The sequence below is a fragment of the Crinia signifera genome, chromosome 9 (genome assembly GCF_055691185.1).
Source record: "Crinia signifera chromosome 9, ASM5569118v1, whole genome shotgun sequence".
In the NCBI taxonomy this organism is placed as follows: Eukaryota; Metazoa; Chordata; class Amphibia; order Anura; family Myobatrachidae; genus Crinia; species Crinia signifera.
In genome coordinates, this window is record NC_139225.1 from 137,258,816 (window position 1) to 137,286,022 (window position 27,207).

A 27,207-nucleotide genomic window follows, 5' to 3' on the forward strand; every position below is an offset into this window, starting at 1 on the left:
TTTTTACCATGTACTTGTCCTAAACTGTCTTGTACTGTAATTTGATATGTGTTTTTGCTCCTAATTATGCTTTGTAAAGCGCTGCGGAATCTGTGTGCGCTATATAAGAAACTGTTAATAAATAAATAAATAAATAAAAAGAGGACAGATCCCAGTTTTATGTGACTGCTGACTGACCAGCTACTGTTAGTGTAGTGCTGGGTTGTAATATTGCATACCTCCCAACTGTCACGATTACAGCGGGACAGTCCCGATTTTCGGGTCCTGTCCCGCTGTCCCACCCGCGGCAGGCATTGTCCAGCTGCGGGGGGTGGCAGTTGGGAGACCCCCCAATCTAATAGAATAGACGCTGTGCGCATGCGCACAGCGTCTATTCTTGTATGAAAATGAGGTCGCAGCTAATTAGCATAAGCCACGCCCTAATTTGCATGCGCCCCGCCCCCTTTTCGGGGAAGTTGGGAAGTATGATATTGCAGTACTTGCTTTTTTGCAGGCAGGTTAGGGATTGTATTCTGGAGCTCCAGAAAGGGATGGTGAGAGTAGCAAACAGTCATACGACGCGTTTCTCCGCCTCCTGTAAGGTGTCAGCGGCTTCATCAGGCTGTTTTTACAAGAGAACCAATCAGTTATTAATATTATATCTGTTTTTAATACTGTTAAGTATCACTGGCCAGTGAAATATATTTGTTCAACAAGTTTCTAAACTTTTTATTTGACATTGTTTCTAGCGCGTGTATCCATATACTTTCATTACTTTGTTTCTACACTGGGAATTGGCATCTCCCTTTCACGCTGCCTGAACCATATATGCAAGGGAGATTCCCTCTAGACTAGTTATGTTTTACATTTTTCTCTTCATATATTGGTATATATTAATTCAGCTCCATTAGTGGTTTTAACAGCAATTTTGGGTTGACAGGGAAAAGCGCCGGTTTCTATCCTCCAGCGTTGTTACAGTCTGTGACGTCATGTAGGAGCTGATTGGCTGATGGTTTATCACTCTCCATTTTATCACTTTTAAAGCTTAGTGCATCTGGACCCCAGTCACCTCTGCATTAGTATGGCTATTCTTAAAACCTGGCCTGCTGGTGTGCCTTAAGGACTGTAGTTGGAAAAACTGGCCTAGAGGATTCCATGTGCCTGATTTTCCTAGGTATTAGGACCCAGATTAGTTTTTGATATGCAAATGTAGGAAGCGCTGGTTGGTATAATTAATATTTGGACCACTGCAGGGATTGCACATGGGCAGGGCCTGACTAAAGGTTCTAGGTGCACTAGGCTAATCCATAGTTACCTCCCCTCCTGCATTCTGCAGGAGACTCCCTGAAATAACAGCAATCTCCCTCTCTCCCTCATTAGTCTAGCAATCTCCCTCATGTCACCTAGCCCACATTACACTGTTACATTTTGGGGGGAAAAAGTAATGAGAGATAGATACATTTACATTGAATCATCAGCGCCATTTCCCAGCACTTCACCAAGTATAGTATCTCTTACTAACTGCTTTGGGGCTCATCTACATTTGGATACAAATAATTTTCAAAGATTCCTCTCAGATTCCCACGCTTCTAGGTGCCACGTTCACAATATTTTTTCACAATTTCTCCATATATGGATCTAGACACGCCCATTGGGTGGAGCATGACACGTCCCCTCAATGGGGCGCTGTGCAAAATTCTCATCCCAACTATAATCTCCCTGAAACTAGTTTTCAAAAGAAGGTAAGTATGGGCTAATCCACATGTAGCTCCCTGTGTAATGCTGCTATACACACGTGTATGGGCGCTCAGGGACTCCCAGTCATACTGCCCATGTGCATGTAACGAAGGTCATACAACTGGCATGTAGGATCTAGTGATTGTGGTGTATGAAGGAGACTTTGGCATTAGGTTGCCCAGCTGGTACTGTAACACAATGTATATAAAGTAATACCCCTTTCACATTGCAAAAATAACCCGGGATCGATCATAGGTTGTAGCCAGGTTATGCGATGTAAAAGGGCATTCTTGAATTTTTCCGTGTCCAGCAACCCGGGATTCTGACTAGGGTTAAACGGAGAGTATTGCAAGACAAGGAGAAATTGGGGGGAAGGGATAGGTTCTAGGGCACTGGACAGTGTGACCACAGTGTGAAAAGGCTAACTCCAAACAACTACCATATATACTCGAGTATAAGCCTACTTTTTCAGAACATTTTTTATGCTGAAAAAGCCCCCCTTGGCTTATACTCGAGTGAGGGTCCCACTTGAGTCAATAAGTTTTCCCACTTTTTTGTTGTAAAATTAGGTGCCTCGGCTAATAATCGGGTCGACTTATACTCGAGTATATACGGTAATTCATATATAATACGGTTGAGGAGGTGCTCCCTGGGAGTTGGGTAAGTACATTGGAAAGAAATATATCCAAGAGAGGATATATAGAAGTCTCCCTGGGTGGGGCACAAGCCTTTGATTTTTTTTTTTAAATTAACTTTTATTAAATATATATTAAGAAATTCCTGAATTGAATGAGGAATATGATGCAATAAACATAGAACATGCAGATGGACAAAACGTGACAACAACAACAGATATTTACAATTCGATAGGAAAGCAGTGAAAATATTTGGGCTTTCTGAATATGTGGTATCCCAGGATATCTGAGTATAACTATACAATAGATGTTGATTTTATCCTGGTCTAGATCCAATTCTAACAGCCTGAAATCAATGCAATCTAGGTGTGAGGATAGGCTCATGCAATAGGGAACATATATGTGATAATTGCTACAATAGCCATTTTCCTAAGTACATGAGCATAACACACTATATAAAACGTCTGTCTGAATCTTATTTTGTATACAGCAAAAAAAAAATCATGTAAGTAATGTAGTTATGGTGTGTACACATGGGCCCTTATTCTGGTTGGTGCGGTAATATCCGCGTGCGTTCTTGCCGCCGATGTTTTGTGTCTGCGCATGTGCAGAGGCGTCTCTGCGCATGTGCGAGCGGGGCGTACGGCCAAATCCCGCATGAAATGTGAACACTACGAACAGGGGGTGGAGAGGGGCGTGAAGGGCTATTTGGGCTCATTACCATATGCATACGCCCCGCGTTTTATGGGCGTTCCTATGCAAACGCTGGGCGTACGTATGGTAATGCGGTCGTGACGCATGTGTAGGGGGCGGACATATGACATCGCCGGATGTCAGCTGCCCGCCCAGATCCCTGCTTTTGCACGGAGAAATGCCCGTGTGGTCTGAGGTTGCGGGAGCTGCCTGACCACTAGGTCCTGCAATCGATGGTCTGCGACCATCGAATGATGGGGGAGGTTCCCTGAGATGGAGGAGGCGTATTCCGTGAAAAATACACGTGCGGTCCGTTCGGCCAGCTTCTTACCGCGTACGGACGGAGTTGGCGATCCGTATGGAAGGCGGGGTTTCGCACGCACGGTCCTGGCCGCATATTCGGATCCGGCCGCACCGATCAGAATAAGGCCCATGGTGAGATATGCCGTGCTATGCGAGTCCCGATGCAATCAGATCGCATCGGGACTCGCATCGCACAGCATGCATGCAATGGCACAATTTTTACTATATAGTGCAGATCTGCACTATATAGTCAATGCAGCCAAGATTATCTGCCTTGCGATACGTGAACGCGCATCGGGATCGCAAGCAGATCGCAGGGGTTAAAACCCTTGCGATCTGCATACGATCTACATACGATGCCGACACGATGTTGACTATATCGTCAACATTGGATGGCATATCTCACCGTGTGTACACACTATTATTCCCGAGCCGGACCTGGGTTGCTGTGTAGTGTGAATGGGTGACCCGGGACGGGTGACCCCGGTCCCGTTCACACTATGGAGCAGGCAGCACTTGAAGACAGCGTCAGCTTTTTCTATCACGTTCTAGAAGATAATAATGACAATCTCATTGGTTGCTATGGGAAACTTCTGCACTTCTGAAAGACAGCACTTAAGTACAAATACTCCTAATGCTGCCCATACACTTGTGAGATATTGTATACAATCATTCGATTTCGACCAATTCTGGTCGATAAATCGAATGATTGTATGCATTTTTAATGGACTTTTTGACGCGATGCGCGGGCACGCCGTCGAATGTCGCGTCGATAGATATTATGTGCTGCACATAATATCTATTGAATTGTAGGAGCATTCGCATGTGGTTTTTAACCACAAGCGATCGCTCGAATACAATCCGTGGGAGGGGCCGCATTTAGCGGTGTGGGGTTTGGGGAGAGGGGGCCCTAGGGACCGCTGGCAGCGTACCTGCGTCTCGTATCAGGGGGCGGGCGGAGTAGTGTAGCGCTAGCGGGCGGCGGAGTAGTGTAGCGCTAGCAGTAGCGCTTGCGGGCGGTGGGAGTCAGTGGTGGCGGGAGAAATGTTTAAAACAATGGGCTGCCCTGTGATTGGTTGAGAGAGCTCAGCCAATCACAGAGCAGCCCAGTGTTTTTAACCAATCTACCGCCACCGCTGACTCCGCAAGCGCTACTGCTAGCATACACTACTCCACCGCCCCCTGCCCGCCCTCTTCCAGCACCCGATGTGCCATCGGAAGATAGCATGCGACATCGGGTGCTGACTTTTGCAACCAAAAATGTGATCGGATTCGATGGACATCGTACTTCGATGTCGCATCGAATCCCATCGCATAAGTGTATGGGCACCATAAGAGCTCTACTTACTATAGCTGTGCCCAAATTCTCCAAATAATGAAACAATTAAACCCGGACTAACGAGGGTCGATAAGATGAATCTGTTTCTGTTTCACCTATGCCTACAATCGCCATATAAATACTCAGACTGATAGTTCTGTCCATATAAGTCTTCTCCGTCTGTATAGAATCTGTTACTAGAGGTCATTCCCCCGAGCAATTTACATAACACAGTGGTGACAATGTAAAGGAAAAGGGAATTTATCAGTCCAGCTGTGAAATGCCAGATGTCCGCACCTATGCAGAAATCCCAGCGTTAACTGTAAATAGTTCTGTGACTTTTTACACATGACTCACCCATTAAATCCGCATATCTGATGAATGACAGTAAGTATTACATAAAGGCAGTGTATTTGGCTCAGCAGCACATTGCGCAAAGTGTGGTTGGAACACGAGTGAGCGGAACACTTTCTGTCTTTGTCTAATACTTTGTGCATTGATTCCATCAGTGACAGGGCTATCTAACGCCTTATATCGGAGGAGTAACATACTGGACATTATTCTGGTCCACATGCAAAGATGCAAATTTCGCAGCTTTGCGTGTGGATTACACACTACAGGCCGCCCTCCCCCTCACACAATATTTTGTGTGCGGGGACAAAATCATTCGATGGTCGCCAAAACATCGAATGATTTTGCAAGTGCTCGCAGACCTAAGACACCTCTGTGGTGTTTTAGGTCTGCGGGCGCCCTGTACGGGAAGTGGGCGGGCAGATGACATCCGCTAATGTCAGCTGCCCGCCCCCCCCCGCATCTGTGTCATGGGCGCATTTGCATGGGGACGCCCAGCGTTTTTTATGGTAATGCACATGAAACGCTGGGTATTCCCATGGGTGCGACCCCTTGCCGCTGCCCCCTGCCAACACTGCTAGGTGCGAACGGGACGGCAAACTACAGGTAACAGAGTCCAGGGACATCTGTCGTTCAGGGTTCCGGCCAATCTCTAACAGTTATTTTTTAAAAGGGGCAATCATTTCCCAGGCAAAACCATGCGGCAATCTCAGATCACAGCGTCTAAGGCTGGCGGGAACGTGGTCAACAGTCACATTCAACAAGAGTTTTTCATGATTTTTTTGTTTTAACTGACTTTTTCATACTTAACCATCCCAGTGGACATAGAGGGGTTTATTCTAGTTCATTCTTTCTGACAAAATCCTTCTTAGATGGACAAAACCATGTGCACTGCAGGGGGGCAGATGTAACATGTGCAGATAGAATTAGATTTGGGTGAGTTATTTTGTTTCTGTGCAGGGAAAATACTGACTGCTTTATTTTACACTGCAATATAGATCTCACTTTGAAGTAAAACCCCACCCAAATCTAATTCTCTCTGCACAAGTTACATCTGCCCCACCCGCAGTGCACATGGTTTTGTCCATCTAAGAAGGATTTTGTCAGAAAGAATGAACTAGAATAACCCCCAGAGGGAGAATAAAATAGTGTGCCCGAAGCATTGGGCAGCACCCAAAAACGGAAAAGCGTGTATCGATTTTGTCACTGTCGATGAGGTTCCCGTCGACATAACACTTGGTATCTTCCGTTTCTGTCGATCCAGACCAGTGGTGTCCAACGCATGGACCTCCAGGTGTTGTGGAACTACATGTCCCAGCATGCCCTGCCACCGTTTTAGCAATCCATTGTAAAAAATATGTGGCATGGCATGCTGGGGTGTGTAGTTCCACAACAGTTGCAGGGCCATGAGTTTGACACCAGTGATCTAGACGCTGTTGACTATCTTTAGGCATCTAAGTGCACGCGTTCGGACATGAGTGGTCAGCCGCCGTCGATCTTGGCGCCGTTGATCCGCGATACCAGAACCAGTTGCCGGCAGTAATAAAGGGACCGCAGCAGGTATTGGAGATGCCGCCTACATACATTCTGGGGAATGTACCGTTTATTCATTTGTGTTTTATGATCTCTGTGTGCCAAAGTCCACTGAGTCTCCATGCGAGTCTGGCACAGCGGTGGGTCTCCCCTGACCGTCTGTCTCACTCCGTTTAGTCAGATAGCCGACAGATAATTAGTGATAAGGCAGCTATTGTGTACAGTGACAAGGGACAATCATCAGGGCCTAAAGGGAGGACAGTGATAATGGCGTATTCATTAGGATGAGTTTGAGAAGCGTTTGCCTGTTGTGTGTGACACCCGTGAAATATGTCACGCAACTGTGACGGACGTTCTTGAATGCTCACTATGAACCGCATGCATTGTTTGATCTGTGTTTTATGTTTGGCCTTAAATGTTATCTCTCCCCCCACCACCACCAACACCCCCACCCCACCATTCTTATTCTTCAATCAGCTGCCTGAGATCATTTGCACTAATCAGCTCGAATGCCAGATATACAACATGGATGTGGGAGATGGGTGTATGCTGAGATCAAAACTGCAGGAAAGGTGTTTGATACACTCAGCCAAAGAGTGTATCCAATGAACAATCAGAAATAGGCCCTCCCCCCAGGGAGGGGTGTGTGTGTGATGCGGCGGGAGATGCGGCCCTAGCGTCGCGCTCCACGGGGGGGGGGGGGGGGGGGCAGTTGGAGTCCTGAAATAGAGCATTTTGTCCCTGCTGGAATGGGTCATGTTGAGAGGTATGTGCTCCTCCTGGCTCCTGCAGCTCATTACCGCCCTCCAGTGGCCCTGTCCCCCCCCCCTACCACCACGCCATGATCCTCCGATTCACAGCCAGGGAGGATAAGGGCCGGTGCATGGCACCGGAGCGCCCCAGGCGGGGGGTTGCCCCAGCGTTCGCCGGCGCTCCGTGCGGTTGGGGGAGGGGGGGTAGGGTGGGAGGAAGAATTTGTCCGTCTCCATGTGCGGGGCGGGGGGGCAGCGGTGCGGCCATCGTTCCGTGCGGGGGGATGTGTGGTGTGTGCGTGCCGGGTGATGTACTGTGCAGCCCGGGCATTGCTCAACAGGGAGGGGCGGGTAGGGGAGGGGGGGAGATCGGCGCTCACCTCCATCTAGACCCGGCGCACATCTGCTCCATCAGGGGGGGGATGGTGCCGGGTGATGCTGGGGGGGCCCCACCGCATTGCTCGGGGGGGGGTGTCGGATGAGGGGGGGTGTGAGTTGCTCACCTCTATGGGGGGGACCTCCTGCTCCTTTCTTCCGCCCTCCAGTGGCCGGCGCCCTAGGCAAATGCCTAAGGCTGCCTAGTGGTGGCGCCGGCCCTGGGGAGGATTCATTAGATGTTCGACGACCATCAAATGATTTATCCAATGCTCGCAGATCAGAGACACCTCTATGGTGCCTCTGATCCGTGAGTGCCCTGTGCGGGAAGCAAGCGGGCAGCTGACATCCGCTGATATCAGCTGCCCGCCCCTCGCACCCGCGACACCAGGCGATTACCACGGGAATGCCCAGCATTTTCATGGGAACACCCACAAAATGCTGGGCTTTCCCACTGGCTGTGCCCCCACCCGCTCCCACCCAGCATCTGCACATGCGCAGAACGCGCGGGGACCGAATCAACTAGAATAACCCCCATAATGCTGCACATCATTGTTACGCTTTTTGGAGTTTACTTCCTCAGATAGAGTTAAATTGAAGATGAGATGTTGCCCATAGCAACCAATCAGAATCCACTTATTTGTTTAGCACCTTCAAGAAGATAATAGGTAGAAACTGATGGGTTGCCCATAGCAACATTTTCAATTGAACTCCTGTCTTAGTAAATAAACCCTGTTGTGTCTTTATTGTCGTCGTTGTATTTTTAGCTGTAATATATATATATATATATATATATATATATATATATATATATATATATATAGAGAGAGAGAGAGAGAGAGAGAGAGGGCCTGATTCAGAGGTGTTGTTAATGCATGCACAACTGCGATTTTTGCAGCAGCAGCAGCGCTAGTATTCAGATGATAGTTTTATCCATCTTCTAGTGCAGGCCTTGTGGTTCTGAAACTACGGTACTTGTGTATTATCACGGCGCCCAGATTCCCTACGTACGGCAACGTAGAGAAATCGCATCACATGAGCCATTATAGCGGCATGCGATGCAATTTTTTTTAGTTAATTTATTCACTGCTCATGTCCCCAGGCCATCTCATCGCATGGTATCGCACCTCCTGCAAAATCGCATGCGATGCGATTTTTTTTTAAAATTTAACATAACTGCTCTTATGTCCCCAGGCCCATCTCATCGCATGGCATCGCACCTCCCGAAAAATCGCATGCGATTTTAAGGGGTGCCATGCCAGACACTTGTATGGCATGCAATTAGGTTTGAATGACCCCCCCCCCACTATCCACGCCACCACGAAGCGTGGCGAGCGCAGTGGTACGCATCTGCCCGACCTTTCCATTTCGCCACTATCCACGTCGGCGTGGAGTTGATTTCATATAGTGTGGTGAGCGCAGCCAGCCAACGAGCCCAAAGCGTGGCGAGCGCAGGCGGATTACTTTACATGGATTGCGCGGTCATAAAATCGCATGCGATTTTGCGGGAGGTGCGATGCCATGCGATGAGATGGCATGGGGACATGAGCAGTGAATAAATTAACTTACAAAAATCACATCGCATTGCATGCCGCTATAATGGCCCATGCGATGCGATTTTATTACGCAGAATAACCCTCTACGCATTTTGCGTAGTGGGCGCCGTGATAATACACAAGTACCGAAACTACACATCCCAGCAGGCTTTGCTACAGTTCTAGCATTCCATACTAGTGAAACTGTTGCAGTGCATCCTGGGACTTGTAGTTTCACAGCAGCTGGTGAGCCACAGGTTGGCCTGGCTTGACTGAGTATACTCGCATCAGCAAGGAGAGATGGCCACTTTCATCACCTGTGGACAGTGTAACTCCGCCAGTGCTTGTGAACCCTCCGCCATCATCGCACCATCGTGTGCACCATAGACACTTGCACCAGCCTATAGCACGAGCAGGGTATCCTTCTCTGAAATCCCTCTACACGTGACCCCTGAACTGCATATGGGGATACAGCTGCGTTTACTGACACTCCCTGTGACTCCTCCATAACACGTCAATGGAACAGCCCCCCCCCAGGTGCACCTATAGTTGTGCACCACCAGTTCTAGTGCCATTGACTCCGTATGCAACAGCGGTTTCTGCATACATTTAGAAAGAAGCATGCGCCATAGGATACACTAACACTTAATCCTATGGCTGGAATAATAATACAGGGTCCCTTTAAGCAAACTGCTTTGTTATTGAGATCACTTTCCATATGGAATGTTTCAGTTTATGTGTGTGCAATAGGTTTCTCTTCTGTACAGGCAGCAGCCAGCACAGCAGGCAGAACATACTCATAGGTACTATAAGTTCTGTTTAATTCTGCTGTGCGGGGTGTGAACTTCCTGGAAATCCAAGTATTGAGACACAGAGGCCTGTTACACAACTCTCTGCTGCGTCGCACTGCCAAGCCAAACATGGAAGCGGCCCTCCCTTTGTGTGTACAGGGGTTGGGCCTTCTGCTGAAATGTACATCCGACTTCTTGAGCGGAACAGTTTCTCGTCACCACACTATTTAATACAGATGTATTACTGTATGTGTACGTTATAACTTGCCCCAGAAAATAGGCCAAGGGATTTAAACTTTTACAAGCATTTGCAAGGAGTGCTTCCTACAAAATGCATTGCTTCAGTAGGGCGAAGGGATTGCCAGGGCCCTGTCTCCTAAACTGCTGTACAATGTCTCTGGAGTTCTGTGATTCTCTGAGCTTCAAAAGTGATAAAATGGAGAGTGATAAACAGCCAGCCAATCAGCTCCTGACTGACATTTTTCAAACACAGTCTGTGACATGGCAGGTAGGAGCTGATTGGCTGGCTGTTTATCACTCTCCATTTTATCACTTTTGAAGCGTAGGAAATCTGGCCCTATTATCTTCCAGAAGATGCTAAATAAGAAGTAGAATCTGATTGGTTGCTATGGGCACCCAGGGACAGATTAATCCGGAGAGCGAGAGAGATAAAGTACTGACCAATCAGCTTTTTACTATTATTTACAGGCTGCGTTTTAAAAAGAATAGGAGCTGATTGGTTGGTAAAGATCTTACCCCATCTCCCCAGACAGTTAGAAAACCTGTTTACTGTGGTTGTGCACATCGGCAGCCATTTTGTGCCTTGTGATGTCACTGGACTCTAGTGAATTGATTGGCTGCATTTTCGTGAATTCAGTCAAGAAATGTCTGTCTGTGTGTGTTGGAGATGGGAACATTTGCTGTTCTCTGCTTATTCCATAATATAACATCATACCTTTACAGTAGAGTAGACGATATCGGTCAATCGGGTGCCGGATGACGCTTAGACAGTTGGGATTCAAACGGTCATTAGTCCGACATTGGAATACCAACTATTAAATGGCCGACAGTCGGGATTCCGACTGACAAGGGCTATTCTCCCTCATGGGGGTAAATAACACTATGGTTTATGTACTAATCCAACAGTGGGGGAATTGGGTTCCTGTTTGTGGGGGGGGATTGATAAAGACCATTCTACAAATAGGCTCATTTCACCCCTGTTTTGTAGGAATGCCAAGGACAGAGTTTGCGACATCTGACTGCATTACATGCGTAGACAAAAATGCACTGAATAAAAATATCTATAAGTTGATGACCATAATAGATGTCCAAATCTGTAGCACAGCTGGATTCAGTTCCTTTAATGATCTGTGCCTCCGTGGGCTGATCAGAGCAATCAGCGTTTCGTAACTTCTGCTTTCACGTCCATCTGTTCTGTGGCTGGGTTCCACTAATCTGAAAGGCTATTTCTAACGTCTCCCATACACGTCTCCCGATGTATCGCAGGATCGCGATACCCCAGTGGTTAGGATTGTGTATGATACACCGTATACAACTCTTTTACATACAATGTATCCTATGCGATTCCAATCATGGCTGCAGGATTATCTCTGGATCCGATCTGATGTGCAATGGATAACATGGCCTGTTGGTGGCGTCCTCTGGCTGGGAGTGTGTAGAAGTTACTGGCTGCTTCCTATCAGCGTCGGGCCCTTCCCCCCTCATCTTCATACAAGTGCACCTCCCAGCATCACCCCCCCCCCCCATCTCTCCAGCAGCACCTCCCTGTGTCTTTCCAGCAGCACCTCCCTGTGCCTCTCCAGCACCACGTCTCTGTGTCTCTCCAGCACCACCCTCCTATATCTCTCCAGATCAGCCCTCTCCATGCCTCTAGGACCAACCACCGTCATCTCTCCAGGACTAACTTTCTACATCTTCCCACCTCAACCCAATGACATGGCATGGTGTCATTGTCTCTCCATCCTACTATTATCTTCTTCACGAGAGTTCCTGATCCTCTTCACGGCAGACGCAGGACAAGGAGACATGTCAAAAATCCATCAGCTCTTTGGACAACAAAATCCAAGGAGCTGCCGGAACCAATAGAGTAGAGAGAAGCAGGCAGAACTAGTTACGCCTGCCATTACAGGTGGCAGAGCGCAGTTCCACTCCATTACCGACCACTTTTACCCCTTTCAATACACGCCACCTATTCACTGACCTCCTAGAAAACCGCCAATACTTCCATAACAGCGGTGCCAGCTCTGTTTTCAATGCAAAAGGCAAGAATCAATTCCAATTGTTCATTTCTGTGACTTGAACAAATCGTGGAGAATTTCCGAGGCCTTAATAAACATCTTTTTTTAATGGAACGGAAAGAATTCTTCAACGTTTTCTTTGGATCATATGATTTCCTTGAATTCTTTCTTAATTGCAGCATTTCAGATTGACAGCCTTGCTGTAATTAACCATAAGCAGAAGAACAATGGTTCTTATGTGGGGTTAGCCCAGCCTCTTGGTCTGAGCATCAACCCACTGGAACTATATGTACGGCCAAATCAGGTGGATCCACTAACAAGCAGATCCGTGTCCCCATGTGACTGTCCAAATTGACATGAAATCGAACGCAGTCCAATTTGTATTGATGCTGTGAGCTTCCTGTGTGGGCAGCTTTCCCTGAGGTTGGGCTGATCCTGGACAATGACTCTTTCAAGAACAAAAAACACAAACAGTATTTGGGAGCATGAGTTTAGTCCCTGTATGTCCCGTCAGACTAAAACAAGGGACAGACTGGAACAGGAAAAAGGTAGAGACAGGAAAATGTCGACATGCATTTTCATGGTTTTTGGGTGCCTGTGTCGGCAGATGTTGTCATGGACACTGTATGAGTGTCATGCTTTGGGCACGGTGCCTTGCCGAGCTCGGCACCCTATTATATTCTCCCTGCTGGGGTCCGATTGTCGTGCCTAGGGAAACGCTGAGAAAACGGCTGGGCGTGCCTAGGGAAACGCTGGGAAAACGCTGGGCGTGCCTAGGGAAACGCTGGGAAAACGCTGGGCGTGCCTAGGGAAACGCTGGGAAAACGCTGGGTGTGCCTAGGGAAACGCTGGGAAAACGCTGGGCGTGCCTAGGGAAACGCTGGGAAAACGCTGGGCGTGCCTAGGGAAACGCTGGGAAAACGCTGGGCGTGCCTAGGGAAACGCTGGGAAAATGCTGGGCGTGCCTAGGGAAATGCTGGGAAAACGCTGGGCGTGCCTAGGGAAACGCTGGGAAAACGCTGGGCGTGCCTAGGGAAACGCTGGGTGTGCCTAGGGAAACGCTGGGAAAACGCAGACGTGCCTAGGGAAACACTGGGAAAACGCTGGGCGTGCCTAGGGAAACGCTGGGAAAACGCTGGGTGTGCCTAGGGAAACGCTGGGAAAACGCTGGGCGTGCCTAGGGAAACGCTGGGAAAACGCTGGGCGTGCCTAGGGAAACGCTGGGTGTGCCTAGGGAAACGCTGGGAAAACGCAGACGTGCCTAGGGAAACACTGGGAAAACGCTGGGCGTGCCTAGGGAAACGCTGGGAAAACGCTGGGTGTGCCTAGGGAAACGCTGGGAAAACGCTGGGCGTGCCTAGGGAAACGCTGGGAAAACGCTGGGCGTGCCTAGGGAAACGCTGGGCGTGCCTAGGGAAACGCTGGGAAAACGCTGGTCGTGCCTAGGGAAATGCTGGGAAATCGCTGGGCGTGCCTGAGCACATAGGGGGGGGGGGTGTGACGTCTGCTCCAGGCCGTATATGCCTTTTTTCATTACACCCACCAAGGCCAGCGAGTGCATTCATTGGAAAGGTGGGATTTCACCCTAGCGGGGCGGCGGCTTAGCTAAGCGCTGGTCGGGTGGATTCTCTGTCGTGCGATCAAGTCCATTCCACTGGAACGGTAGAGTAAGAACTAGTCGGTTTAACAACAACAAAAAAACACATGAAAAACTTATGTCAACATTTTTCCATGTGGACATTTTGCTTGTGACCTTTTGACCATGTCAAACGAATGCATGTCAACCGGTTTTTTCATGCGTCGACTAATAGTGGTCGACCTATCGCTGCATACCGACCCCAAACACCCCCCATGCGCATATAACTGTAACAGGGGCAGTTGCTAGATCCACCAGGGGGACTGAATCGTATCAAATAGGCGCTTGCAAAAATAAACCAGGGGCCTGCGTGGCCGGGCATTCTCTGCAGTTCATAAATGATTCTAGGCCGCCATCTGTTTCCCTAGGTTGCTCAAGTACTTTCATTCGTACTCGTCTTCCTGCGTCCCCCTCCCCTTCATTCTCTCTTTTCTCGCTCCTGAGTTTCTTTCCCTCTCCTAAGTTTCTCTCTCCTGCACTTTCCTCCCTGGCTTCTCATTCCTTCTTCTCCAGACCCTGAGTTGCTGATTTCCCTTCCTTCCCCCACTCACACTGTGATCTTGGCTGGAGACCGACTTGTTTTCCTAACTGGGGAGAGATTAGCTAACACCACACTCCACCTCCCTCTCCCTCCCTCCCTCTCCCTCTCTCTCTCTTTCTGGACTTCACCCTGAGGGATGACTTCATAGCTGACAGTCAGAGTGGAGGAGGGCCCTGGTGTTGGAGGTATTATATAAGGGGTGGAAGGCAGACACTCAGTACAGCACTCACTGTTCAAAGGAATTACAGGGCGTAGGAGCAAGCATTTGCTTTTGGATCATTATGTCCACCATCCTGGATATACGCACTATTTATAAGGTGAGACCTTGGGCGGCTGTAGGTGGCATGCAGGGTCATTTTGGGGATGTTTTTTTTTTTTTTTTTTATTAATGTTTTTTTTTTCTGTACTTTTTTTTTCTAAAGTTTTAAAACTTCTCGTGTTCTTTACTGGGTCACCGGTGGGTAAAAGTTTTGCAGACTTTTCCTGGAGGTACAGATAAGGGTGACATGACTGCTACGGTGAAGACCCCTTTGTGGGGAATTGACAGAGTGGGGAGTGGGGAGACACCCTCTCCCTGACAGAGTGGGGAGTGGATAGACACCCTCTTCCAAACAGAATCACCCCTTCCCCCCCCCAACAGACAATGGGGCAGGCAGCTAGGACACTAAAGGTGACTGCAAATTTAGGCTGGAATGGGAGGGATCTGGAGGTAAGGGAGAACAGAAAGGTGACATGAAGGTCAGGCTGGTGACAGTTGGGAGCAATGTGTGATCCCAGTGACAGGCACAGGGATTGCTGGGGGAGGAGGTGAGCAGCAGAAATGACTTCTGGGAGTGTAGAAGGGGTACTGGAGGAGCTGGGGGGGGGGGGGGGGGGGTTGGGGGACAGGTGACTTGGTAAGTATTTGGGGGGGGGGGTTATAGACCATGCACTATGTTAGGCATTGGGTTGTTTACAGTCACTTGTGCACAAATAATCTGCTCTCGGCGTACACTGTATACACACTCATCAGAACAATAGGGCTTTGTATGTGTCTCTCCCCCCCCCCCCCCACACCGTGTGACAGCTTAATATGTGTCTGAGAGAGAAGGGGGCAGAGGCGGTGTTGCAACACTGTGCCCCATTGCTGCGCCTCACATTAAGGACCTATTTCCTGTTGCCAGGGACATGTTTGTGATCCGAACTGGGTGACATCAGAGCTGAAACCTGCTTATCGCAGCTGGACTGACCTCATTCCTCTGCCTGTCACTGCACCTTTGTACCTCTGTACCTACGTGTCACTCAGTCCTACAATGTCACCGAGTCCCTGTACCCTGTGCAGTCCTCAGTCTTGTCAGACATAGAACCTCTGTATAACTAAGCTCTTGTACCTCCCTGTCACTTAGTTCATGTGCCTCACTGTCACTTAGCTCTTGTGCCTCCCTGTCATCCATATTTTGTTCCTCCCTGTCACTCAGATCTTGTGCCTCTCTGTCACTTAGTTATTGTGCCTCCCTGTCACTTAGTTATTGTGCCTCCCTGTCACTTAGTTATTGTGCCTCCCTGTCACTTAGTTATTGTGCCTCTCTGTCACTTAGATCTTGTGCCTCCCTGACTCCTTGTCACTAAGCTCATGTGCCTCCCTGACACGGCCAAATGAAATAGAGGTGAAATGTAATAGGATGAGAGATTCAGAAAGTGAGAGATTTGGTAAGAAATCTCCAGTTTTTTTTAAAGCGGCAATCATTTGCACTGCAAAACTAGTTTAATTTTGCAGTGTAAATGATTGCCGCTTTAAAAAACCTGGAGATTTCTTACCAAATCTCTCACTTTCTGAAACTCTCATCCTATTACATTTCACCCATGCTGTGAGAACCAGAAAGTTCGAGATTTTGGCCATTTTTTTTCTTTTCAAGCGGCAATCAATTCCATGGCAGAATCAACCTGGATTTTAAGTGTAAATGATTGCCGCTTTAACAATATGGGAAAACTCTCCCAAAATCTCTCACTTACTGATTCTTACACCCTATATCATTTGGCCCCTTGTGTGTAACTCTGCCTCATTATGGGCGAGATATATCAAGCTTCAAAAAGTGATGATGGGGAGAGTTATAAACAACCAGCCAATCAGCTCCTACCTGTCATATTTCAAACCCAGCCTGTAACATGGCAGGTACGAGCTCATTGGCTGGTTGTTTATCTCAAAGTTATCACTTTTTGAAGCTGGATACATCTGGCCCTAGATGACTTGAGACATTAGCATATACTGCTGTTGCATCCATCCTTATGGGATCTGTGTACATTTTACCTCCCGCCACTAGATGGAGAATGTATGTACTTCACTTCTCTTGCTTTCCTGTCCTGTGCCTGGTTGCTGACTTCCTGTTTGAGTTCACTGCTGCATTGTGGGTTTTTCTTTTTTGGTGAATCTGTATCTTAATACTAGTTTCATATTAGCGCTGCCACATACAGTACTGCATGTGGGACACGGAAGCATCTGGCCTTCCAAAGTACAAGACATCTGATTGGACACAGAATCAGTGATGGCATACTAAGATTGTAGAAGTTTTACTTTGGTTCCCTTCTCTTCTTAGGCCTCTTCCTAACACTTTTGCTTTGTTTGATCCTTAGAACCTTCACAACTTGCGTCTCTCTGAAGAAATTGACTCTGCAGATGACCACATCTTCACCAGCCCCCAGAGGAGACATTCCTGTGCCCCCGAACTGTACGATGAAACACACTGGGCGTCTCGTGACCGATGGACTGTTGACCCCCCTCGTGTTCCGTTCAGAGCAGATCGATCCATCAGCCTTACCGAAGGATCCCGGACTGCACTACCTCCACCACCACCGGGGTTTCCTCCGCTGAAGAATGCCTTGCCTGCTCTACCCGCCCCTTCCCCTCGTTACAAGACAGAGCTGTGCCGTACCTTCTCTGAAACGGGTACCTGTAAGTATGGCTCCAAATGTCAGTTTGCACACGGGCAGGTGGAACTTCGAGAACCAAACCGTCACCCAAAGTACAAGACGGAGTATTGCCATAAATTCTACTTATACGGAGAGTGCCCATATGGGTCCCGTTGCAACTTTATTCACCACCCTGCCGAGCAAGGAACTTCTCAACAAGTTCTACGTCAGAGCCTCAGCTATTCTGGTGTACCATTAAGAAGAGGGTCTCCTCCACCACCAGGCTTCCCGGACCCGGCTGCATTTTCCAGAGCTGCCTCGGTGTCCCCACCGCCTTCCTCTGATTTGCTCTTCTCTCCTGCTCCTCCTGAGACCCGAAGCCATGTGTCCTCCCTCAAAGCATCAGATTGCTCCTCATGTTGTTGCTCGTGTTGTTGCTCATGTCGGTGCTCTAGGTCTGGGAACCTCATTCAGGACCCTTTCTCCAACCATCTGCTCCTACGCTCACCTTCGTCCAGCTCCTTGACCGAAAACGAGTGTTACAGCAGCGGGTCAGAGTCTCCTGTCTTTGAGGTGCCGTGCCAGGTGCTTGCCAACAAGAGATTGCCAATATTCCACAGGCTATCCGTATCTGATTGAGGTTGGAGAGCAGCCAATAGCATTCGAACAAAACTCTTCTTTTTAGCCCTCCTATCAGACCAGCACAATCGTTGTTTTTGACAAGAAACAAGACATTCTGTGAAGTCAACGCCATCAGCAGAGGAAGAAAAGATTTCAGGGACCTTCTCCATGTGCCTTTCACTGATTCTCAGGGCTTTGTGTGGGCTGTGTCGATTTCTTCACAGTAGCCTCAGAGGACATGACTCTTTTGCACATATGGAAACCCCCCCTTTCCAAAAATCTGTTGTTCAGAGCTGAAAGTTCCATTTTAAAGTGTAAGGGCGACACCCTACCCCTACGACTTGCTGTGTAGGCTGGGATCATGCCCATAATTCATGTAGCATAACAAGGTATATATATATAACATGTTTACTGCCTCTAGTCTCAAGCCCTTTGTTTGGGCTGGACCTAAACTTATGAGAATGGGACTCGGTGTGGACCAGTATCCCTGTTGTGAAAAATAACAAAAAAAACCTGTATTTTTACTCCTGTGAACTCGTAAAATAATTACCTTTTTTTTTTTGTGTGTGGAAGTGCTACAATGCATTGCAGTGTTATAATCCAATCATTTGACAGTATCATTGTGCAGAATACGGGTACACTACTGCATGGGTAATACACACTACACTGTGTATATAAACACACGCTTAAAGGTTTATTTAATGACATATGCTGTACCCGAACAGACAACATTGTTGACCCGTTCACTGATGGTCGCTATGGGTAACTGTCAGCAGCTACATAAACCCAGTACAGGGTGCTTATTATGCAGATCACTTGATTACTTCATTTGTATTACCCAGTAGTGTACTGTATCCTAAGAGACCAGCAGATCCCTCTAGCAAGTAGTATCTCTCTCTGTAGTTATCTCTCCTTCCATCTGCGCAAATTGGGGCTAATTCACATGGGGTCGGAGGTGCTGTCGTTGCTGGTTTCATGGATGCAGCAGCTATAGCAACAATATGGTAATTGCAGACAGAGGCGTTACGGCGACCGGTCTGTACCGCGTCCAAGGGCACCGTATCCGATTGTTCCTTGCACCATCAACTGGGTGCGTGTCTCATGAGGTTGTGCAAGCTGGTCACCGCAAGTCCTACACATAGGCCAGGAAATCTCCATACTAGAGATTTTGGCGTCTTATGCCCTACCCCCCACCCCCGTGCAACAGTGCAAATCCGGTTGCCGCCCCCGAATATCATCAGACTGTCAATCACTGCCAGTCTGAAGCCGACCTGCTCATCTGAATTACCCCCATTGTGCGCAGTACACAATTAGCTTGCTTTAGACTTTGTCATTCTCTGATCTGTGTAGTAGAATACTGATTTGCAATGCATTTTAGCAATCCCTTCTGTAGAATCTATACAGCGTCTGTTATACCTCACAGGGTTCCACCTTAACAGTTAAGGAGTGAAAATCAGGTGCTTTATGGAAGATATCAGCGAAATCTGATAATAATCAATACCTTGATCATTGTAATCCAAAGTGTGTATCTCCTAACGCATATGCATCTATTTATGTCCTATTTATTTACCAAATAAATTTTATATATATATTTATCTTTTTTGTATTATTTTGAAAATAATATATATTTGTCAAAAAAACAAAGTTTGTAATCATTCAAGTGAAATAAATAAATCTGTAAAAACAAACAAAAACAAAAGTATTCCATGTGTTCCAACTTTATTTCATGTTTTGTAGAGACAGAGGGGGTGTTTCAGGTTGGCTCTGCATTGTAAATTCGCTGCTTATCGAGCTGATAAACGCCACCTGCCTGGCACCCGCCGAACAGCCGCCCGCCGCCCCATTGCGCCGAGCGAATGGCTGCATTTGCATTCAAATGCATGTGAAAAATCCTTTGATGGTCGTCTGACTTTTATCTGGGCCGAAGATGGTCAAACAGGGGGCGGGGGCAGATGTCATGTGACCTCAGCCGCCCGCCCCTGCAGGCTTTGACCCACCTGCGTTTGCATGGGGACACCCAGTGTTTTTCCTGGACGCACCCACTGTTTTTCTGGGCACGCCCAGGAAATGCTGGGAGTCCCCATGCACCAGCCGCCTGTCGCACTGCGGCCCCGCATGTGCGTATATTTGCCTTTACGCATGTGCAGAGCCACAAAATCGGTCCCCAATGCGAATACGTTGGGGACCGATCCTACTTGAATCAGGTCTACAGTACAGTACCTGGAAAGTCCTTTATATCCATAGACCTGATGTTTGCATACACCATGGATATGTTGGAACTCCGCGCAGCTCTGCAATGTGGGACTGTCACATTTGTAAGTGAGCCTGATGGCTTGCATACTAATACGTCACAATCGGTCCTGCATCGCTGCATGCATTGGGGCAGATGTATTAAGCCTTAACAAGAGATAAATGCAAGTATGATAAAGAGAGATAAACATCCAGCCAATCACCTGCTGTCATGTTACAGGCTGTGTTTGAAAAAAGTCAGTAAGGAGCTGATTGGCTGGACATTTATCTCTCTTTATCACCCTTGCATTTATCTCTTGTTAAGGCTTAATACATCTGCCCCAGTGTTCCCTAAGCTGCAGCCTGATTGACAGGATGGCACACTACAGGGCAGTGCCCAGGGTTGCAGACCTCCTGGCCCTAGCAACTTAAATGGTACAGGCATCCTGCGCAGCCCCCAGGTTAATCAGATATCCGATGTTCCTGCAAGTGGCCCGATGCTGTATCCCCGGGCATAGCAGCAGATCACAGAGGCATGCAGATGGTGTCTATTTACATGAGACATCTCCTGGCATTTTGACATGACATGGTCGAAATGCCAACATTTAAAATGTCGACATGAGTTTTTCATGATGTTTTCTTTGAAACCGACTTGTTCTTGCTTCGCGATCCAAGCGGGCACAGAGGGAGAATATAATAGAGGCGCTGTACCCGAAGCATGGCGAGGTGACACTTCTACGGTGTCCAGGCGGCCTACGTCGCATAGAGACCGAAAGAAAAAGAAAGTTTACGTTTTGACGTGTGGACATTTTAAATGTCGGCATTTTGATCATGTCGGCAAAATGAATATCGGCATTTAGAGCGTAGGTATTTTGACTGTCTGCCAATGCTTGTTGGTATTTTTATCGTTGGTATTTGGAATGTTAAGAAATTATACGGAACCCTCTCTCAGATGTCCGTTGTTCCCATGGCAGCTTAGTGTCATCCTGCGGTCACAGTAGCGTTAGTAGGTTGTCCTATCACTAACAGGCAGCGGATGCTGGACGTAGGGCTGTATTATAGGCAGGTCAGTCCCTTGTGCATGATGGTAGGTGGACAGATGGAACCGCTTTCCTCAGAGCAGCTTCCATCGCGCCATGTGACACCCTGCGCCAGAATGTGGCGCGTGCACGTAGAGACGCTCGCGTTCCCCATTCTTGGCAATGGACGCACAAGCGTGTGAGGCGCTCGCTCGTCCATGTCCCATCCCGTCCACTAGATCGCCATCCGCCAGAATCCTGCAGGTGGCGATAATTACGCTGTAATGATTTATCACTTTATCGTGTGGCCTGTATGCTCTGCTATGTGCTGTGTATCACTCCGGGGCTCATTTACCAGCCATTGCGCTAATGCTCTGAAAATTAGATTTGTAATGCTTTTACTGGGCAATTTATTAAGGGACAGGAACCGCAACACGGGCTCCAAAAGATCCGGTCCTGGCAAAGCTAAATGTATACATAGCAAACATGATCACTTTACATCCAGGTTCTGTCCTACTTGGCTAGTGCGCATGTGCAGCCATAGACGGTGCAGCCATAGACGGTGCAACCATAGACGATGCAGCCATAGACAGTGCAGCCATAGACAGTGCAGCCATAGACGGTGCAGCCATAGACGGTGCAACCATAGATGGTACAGCCATAGACGGTCAGGGCTGGATTAACAATGGGTCTGATGGAGCTACAGCTCCAGCCCCACTCTCCAAATAGGCCCATTTTGTAGATGAGGACTGGCGCTTTCCAATGAGCCCAGCCCTGCATTGCTAGCCCCCTGGGAACCTGAGATACCGCCGGGCAAAGCTGGAACGTTTTCCCCATAGGTTACCATGGGACCCTCTAATTCCGATGCCCACCCAGTTCCGAGGGCTGCCAGTTCCCCCCCTGGCATCACAGAAGCTTGAAGTTGATCTCATTCAAACCCAAATTGCTGGGCCTTCGATCTTATACCAGGAAGGTTCATATGGGTTAATTGGTTCCAGAGATATTCTTTGAGGGCAGACTTCTCTGGAACCAAATGGCCCAGTTTCATGGGACCAAAATCATTGAAAGCCCACTTAAAATTTCTTCAATATGATACTGGTCTCATGTAAATGGGTCAGTTGGTTCCGAAGACATAGCCAGTTAAACGATATAGCCGGTTAAAGGGGGAGAGGGGGTGGTTTTCTCTCCCCTTCACACCAGAAAATGCAGGGGCTAGGCTGGTGTAAAAGAGGCCAGCCGTGGAAAGTCCCTGCATGATCCTGGGACCATATTCCCGGGTAAGTCCCTGCATTTTCTGGTGTGAAAGGGGTATTATTTCAAATAGCCGGGACATGCAGTGCTCTGAATACAGCCGGGCAGCCCCCCCAATGGCTGTCGCTTCTGCCCGGCGGCTGTCCCCCAGTTATCGCAAGCAATGAGCATGTAATCCCATATGGCAACGAGCATGGAACCCCTGGCAATGAGCATGAGACCCCTGGCAATGAGCACGTAAGTAAGCAGCACTTAAGGAGCATAATTTTTAATTGGCATTATGGTGTTTGGCTTAATACATAATGGAAATTATAGTGTGTGGTTTAACATGTAATGGGCATTATGGTGTAAATTTTGAATGTGCGCCTTTGGCACGCAATGTCCCTGTTTGTGAAGCGTATTATTAAGTTTGACTCAATCTGTTTGGTATAGTGTGTATTTTGGCTCAATCCATGTTGCAAAATGTGAAATTTGCCTTAATCTGTATGGCATAACGTGAATTTTGACTCAAGTAAATTTTGAATTTGGGTCCCACAAAAACACTTACCTGTTTAGACACAGACGAATCCTTGGAGAAGGGGATGCAAAAAAAAATTATCTTTTTTTCATTCTCTTGAAAATTTGGTGAGTGCCCTTCATTGGACCCAAGTGGCCCTATGGACTAATATATATATATATATATATATATATATATATATATATATATATATATATATATATATATATATACAGTGGTCGAAGTGGGGCGGTATACGGGGGTATGCCATACCGCCACTTTAATCTGAAGATGCTCAGGATGCTCTCTGATCACTCAGCAGCGCATATTGTGCTTTTGTAATACCCCTGTACAACGGGGCAGTCTGGCAGGGGACGTTGATGGACAGGGGGGTGTCCGAAGGTGCGCACTATATTCACTCTTTACTTTTCCATACCCCCACTTCAAAATTTCCATACCCCCACTTCAAAATTTCCACTTCGACCACTGTATATATATATATATATATATATATATATATATATATATAATTAGTTGAAAGTATTTAAACAAATAGAGACACACCCATGAGCAGACCACCCAACCAGAACACTGGTCATGCCCCCACATTATTAGGTGCTGACCACGATCCCTATTGTTGCGCATAATAGGCCCTTGATCATTTTCAGCTCCAGGCCCATTTAATCTGGCACTGTAGACGGTGCAACCATAGATTGTGCAGCCATAGATGGTGCAGCCATAGACGGTGCAGCCACAGACGGTGCAGCCATAGACGGTGCAGCAGAGCTTAGCCAGAGATCTCTGTGGAATACAATGGTTTGATCTAACTCAGGATACTGGAAGCACTAAGCAGGGCTGAAACTAGGGTCATTGTCACCTGGGGCAAGGCAGTAATTTGGCTCCGCTCTGTCCCCTTCTAATGCATGCACGTATGGGTATCACACCTCCCACCCCCCCTAGTTCCGGGCCTGGCTTACGGTAACTTGGGGCATTACCGTAATCCACAGTGACAGCTATTGAGACGGGATGCAGTTGATTTGCCGGCGGTCGGAATCCCGGCGGTCGGAATCCCGACACTGGAATCCCGACCGCCGAAATCCCGAAACTTTCTCCCTCCGTGGGTGTCCACGACACCCATAGAGGGAGAATAAAATAGCGTGCCGAGCGTAGCGAGGCACCGGGCCCGCTGCGTGGCGAGCGCAGCGAGCCCGCAAGGGGGGGCGATCCATGTCCCCCCCTTGTCGGGATTTCGGCGGTCGGGATTCCAGTGTCGGGATTCCGACTGCCGGGATCCCGACCGCCGGGAATTCGTATCGGATCCATTGAGACTACTGCTGAAGTCATTAAAGGCCCTCATACACTGCTGCGACTTCTCCGGTATATCATTTGCGACCCTTTTGCATACATCAAATGCGTTACCAGTCACCGCTTATGGGGATGCTCTTCGAGTCGGAGGTCAAACGTGCAGCCCGTCCAATCTCCATCCCTGATCAGATGCATACGGGACATCGGATGTCAAACAGGGCCACTTTTCACCCATTTTCTTGGCCTGATCTTGGAATCGGGTGAAAAGTGGCAAAACCACACTAGTGTATGGCCAATCTTAAGGTGGCCATACACACGCAGATTTATCTGCAGATCTGTCTGGTTGGAACAAAAACATGGTTATGGATGAGAGCAAATGACAGTTGACCATTTGCTTGGAAATGCTGGAAAACTGCCAAGCGGTCACTCATCCATAACCATGTTTTTGTTCCAACCAGCCAGATCTGAAGATAAATCTTACTAGTGTATGGGCACCTTTAGATTCATAAATCCAAGTGGAGAGTGATAAAGTACCAGCCAATAAGCTCCCAACTGCCATGTTACAGGCTGTTTTGATGACAGTTAGGGGCTGATTGGTTGGTACTTTTTTCGTTCTGCACTTTATGACTTAGGGCCAGATTCTCTAAGCTTCAAAAGTGATAAAATGGAGAGTGATAAACAGCCAGCCAATCAGCTCCTGCCTGACATTTTTCAAACACAGTCTGTGACATGGCAGGTAGGAGCTGATTGGCTGGCTGTTTATCACTCTCCATTTTATCACTTTTGAAGCTTAGAGAATCTAGCTCTTAGTCCATATGGCTTGAATTGTTAAATTACATGGGCGGATTGGAGGACAATATGAGAACCGATTAGCCAGGATTGGCCCATGCAAAGGACATACAACATGCAGGAGAATCTTGTGTTTTATGTATGTTATATTAATCTACTCGTTTGAATAAGATATTATTCTGACCTATTCTGGTGGAGGGAAATCCTGAAACTCTTCTTCTACGTTGATGACATTTTTGGGGGTTTGCTATCCTTTTTTTTTAAATTCATTTTTATTATTATCACAATTAGGAAAAAGACAATAAGTACAAAATTACAAACATTTAAAAAAAATTTACTTATACATGTTTTTTTTTTACGTATGGCTTGTTACATTATTTTTTTTTTGTCACCTTGCTGTAGTGTCCTATCAAGATTTCATAGCCCTGTATCTAGTCAATTTTTCTTGACTATGTCTGTTTCCCTGCTAATTCTCCCTCCTTTTCCCCTTTTACATTACCTTCTCTATCTTTATTATTTATATCCTACGAGATACGTAATTCATTCCTAGATGTTTTACTGTTACATTATCTTGGGTCTTGTTATTATTATTAAGATGGTTCTATTCCCAATTGGAGGATCTCTGTGTTATACCAAGAGGTTGTTCTTACTACTTGCTTTAGGGACTCTTTTACTGTTGGGGTTAGTAATTTTACATGTGGTAACCATATAGCAAAAAATGTATTTATCTTATACACCTTTTACACCGCCGAAAAATCCGGGTCAGCGGCGGGTCAGACCCGGATCATCAGCGGTGTAAATGGAGTATATCCGTGTCCATTTACACGGGTCCTCTACCCAGGTCCTGACCTGGGTAGAACCCGGATAGGACCCGTGTAAAGGCTGCCGAGGGGAGGGGGGTACCTGTCAGCCTGAGGTCGGAGCCGGAGGGGATGATGTTCGCCGCCACCACTGCTGCTGTACTTCCCCCCGCAGCCGCAAAGTTCATGCGGCGAATGGACAGTCAGCATCGGGGGTCCCTCCGGCGCATGGGAACTAGTACTAGTTCCCAAGTGCCGGAGGGACCCCCGCCACTGACTGTCCATTCGCCGCAGGAACTTTGCGGCTGCAGGGGGAGGTACAGCAGCAGCAGCGCACATCATCCCCTCCGGCTCCGACCTCCAGCTCCGACCATCATCCCCCGCAGGCCGCAGTTGTATAAAAAAAATATATATATATATATATGTGTGTGTGTGTGTTGCCTCCTGGCAACAAGCAATTTCACCCCCCTTGGCAACGAGCAAGCATTTTTAACGACATCCACAAGGAAAGGCAGGGCTGACCCAGGTCGAAGTGCTGTGTAAATGGGGTATAAAGCAGGGTCTGACCCTGGAAACTCCAGCGTTCAAAGACCAGGATCCGACCAGGGTTTTGGTGTAAAAGGGGTATTAGTTTCCTTATTTAGTGACATTTCTAACCAGTCCATTTGGAACAGATGTGATATGCGAGGGTTTGCTATCCTTGATACGGCTTGCTGGGAGTTTTTGGAACAGTAACCGTATTGTTACCTTCTTATCTGGGACAGGTGTACTTTAAGGAGTGGAGGAAACGGGATGGCCTGCCATGTGACATTAGTAATAGTGCTAATGACACGTGAGTCAGCCAGACAGATGCATGAAGAAATTACACACTTCCGTCTTTCCAAATGTCTATATCAAGCACAGCACCATATATTATTACTTTTCAGAGTGCTGTTTACTTACATAGTTTGACCAAATAAAGGTGGAGCGTAACCCAAATAATGAATACACTTGTTGTAAAACTCCACGTACGAAGCAGCTTAATACACATGAAAGTTATATATTAACTTGTATATTATGACCTAATCAGTTGACTGGTTTCAGCCTTGTCTTGCCTTGGTTTCAGCCTTGTCTGCCCTGCATGTACTTGTGTTTTGTATTTATGTATGATCTATGATACTCTCTGTCCAGTGCTGGTTTTATGACCCAGTTTTGTATTAGGGTTAGTTTAGGTGATTACATAGGAGATTAGGTATAGGATATTAAGGTTGGTTTAGCTGTTTGATTTAAGGAATTAGGTGGGGTTTGGGGTTAGGGCAGTGGTTCCCAAAATGCGTCCCTAGACACCCAGGGGTGCTGCAATGCTCTTGCAGGGGGCTCGGGTTGGTGCAGGAT

At 47.5% G+C, this 27,207-nt stretch overlaps 1 protein-coding gene across 1 annotated transcript; it reads left to right on the forward strand.

The window, feature by feature from the left end:
- Positions 1-14,600: 14,600 nt before the first annotated feature.
- ZFP36 (ZFP36 zinc finger CCCH-type) lies at positions 14,601-19,539 on the forward strand. Its single transcript, XM_083159965.1, has 2 exons — positions 14,601-14,754; positions 17,048-19,539. The coding sequence occupies exons 1-2, from the start codon at positions 14,719-14,721 to the stop codon at positions 17,960-17,962; spliced, it is 951 nt and encodes a 316-aa protein (XP_083016091.1). The 5' UTR covers positions 14,601-14,718; the 3' UTR covers positions 17,963-19,539.
- Positions 19,540-27,207: the final 7,668 nt, after the last annotated feature.

What these genes read in the sequence shown, in the direction of transcription:
- ZFP36 (XM_083159965.1), top strand. Translation starts at nt 14,719, where the DNA reads ATGTCCACCATCCTGGATATACGCACTATTTATAAG. An exon ending in ATATACGCACTATTTATAAG is followed by an intron (nt 14,755 to 17,047) that starts GTGAGACCTTGG and finishes TTTGATCCTTAG; the next exon opens with AACCTTCACAACTTGCGTCT.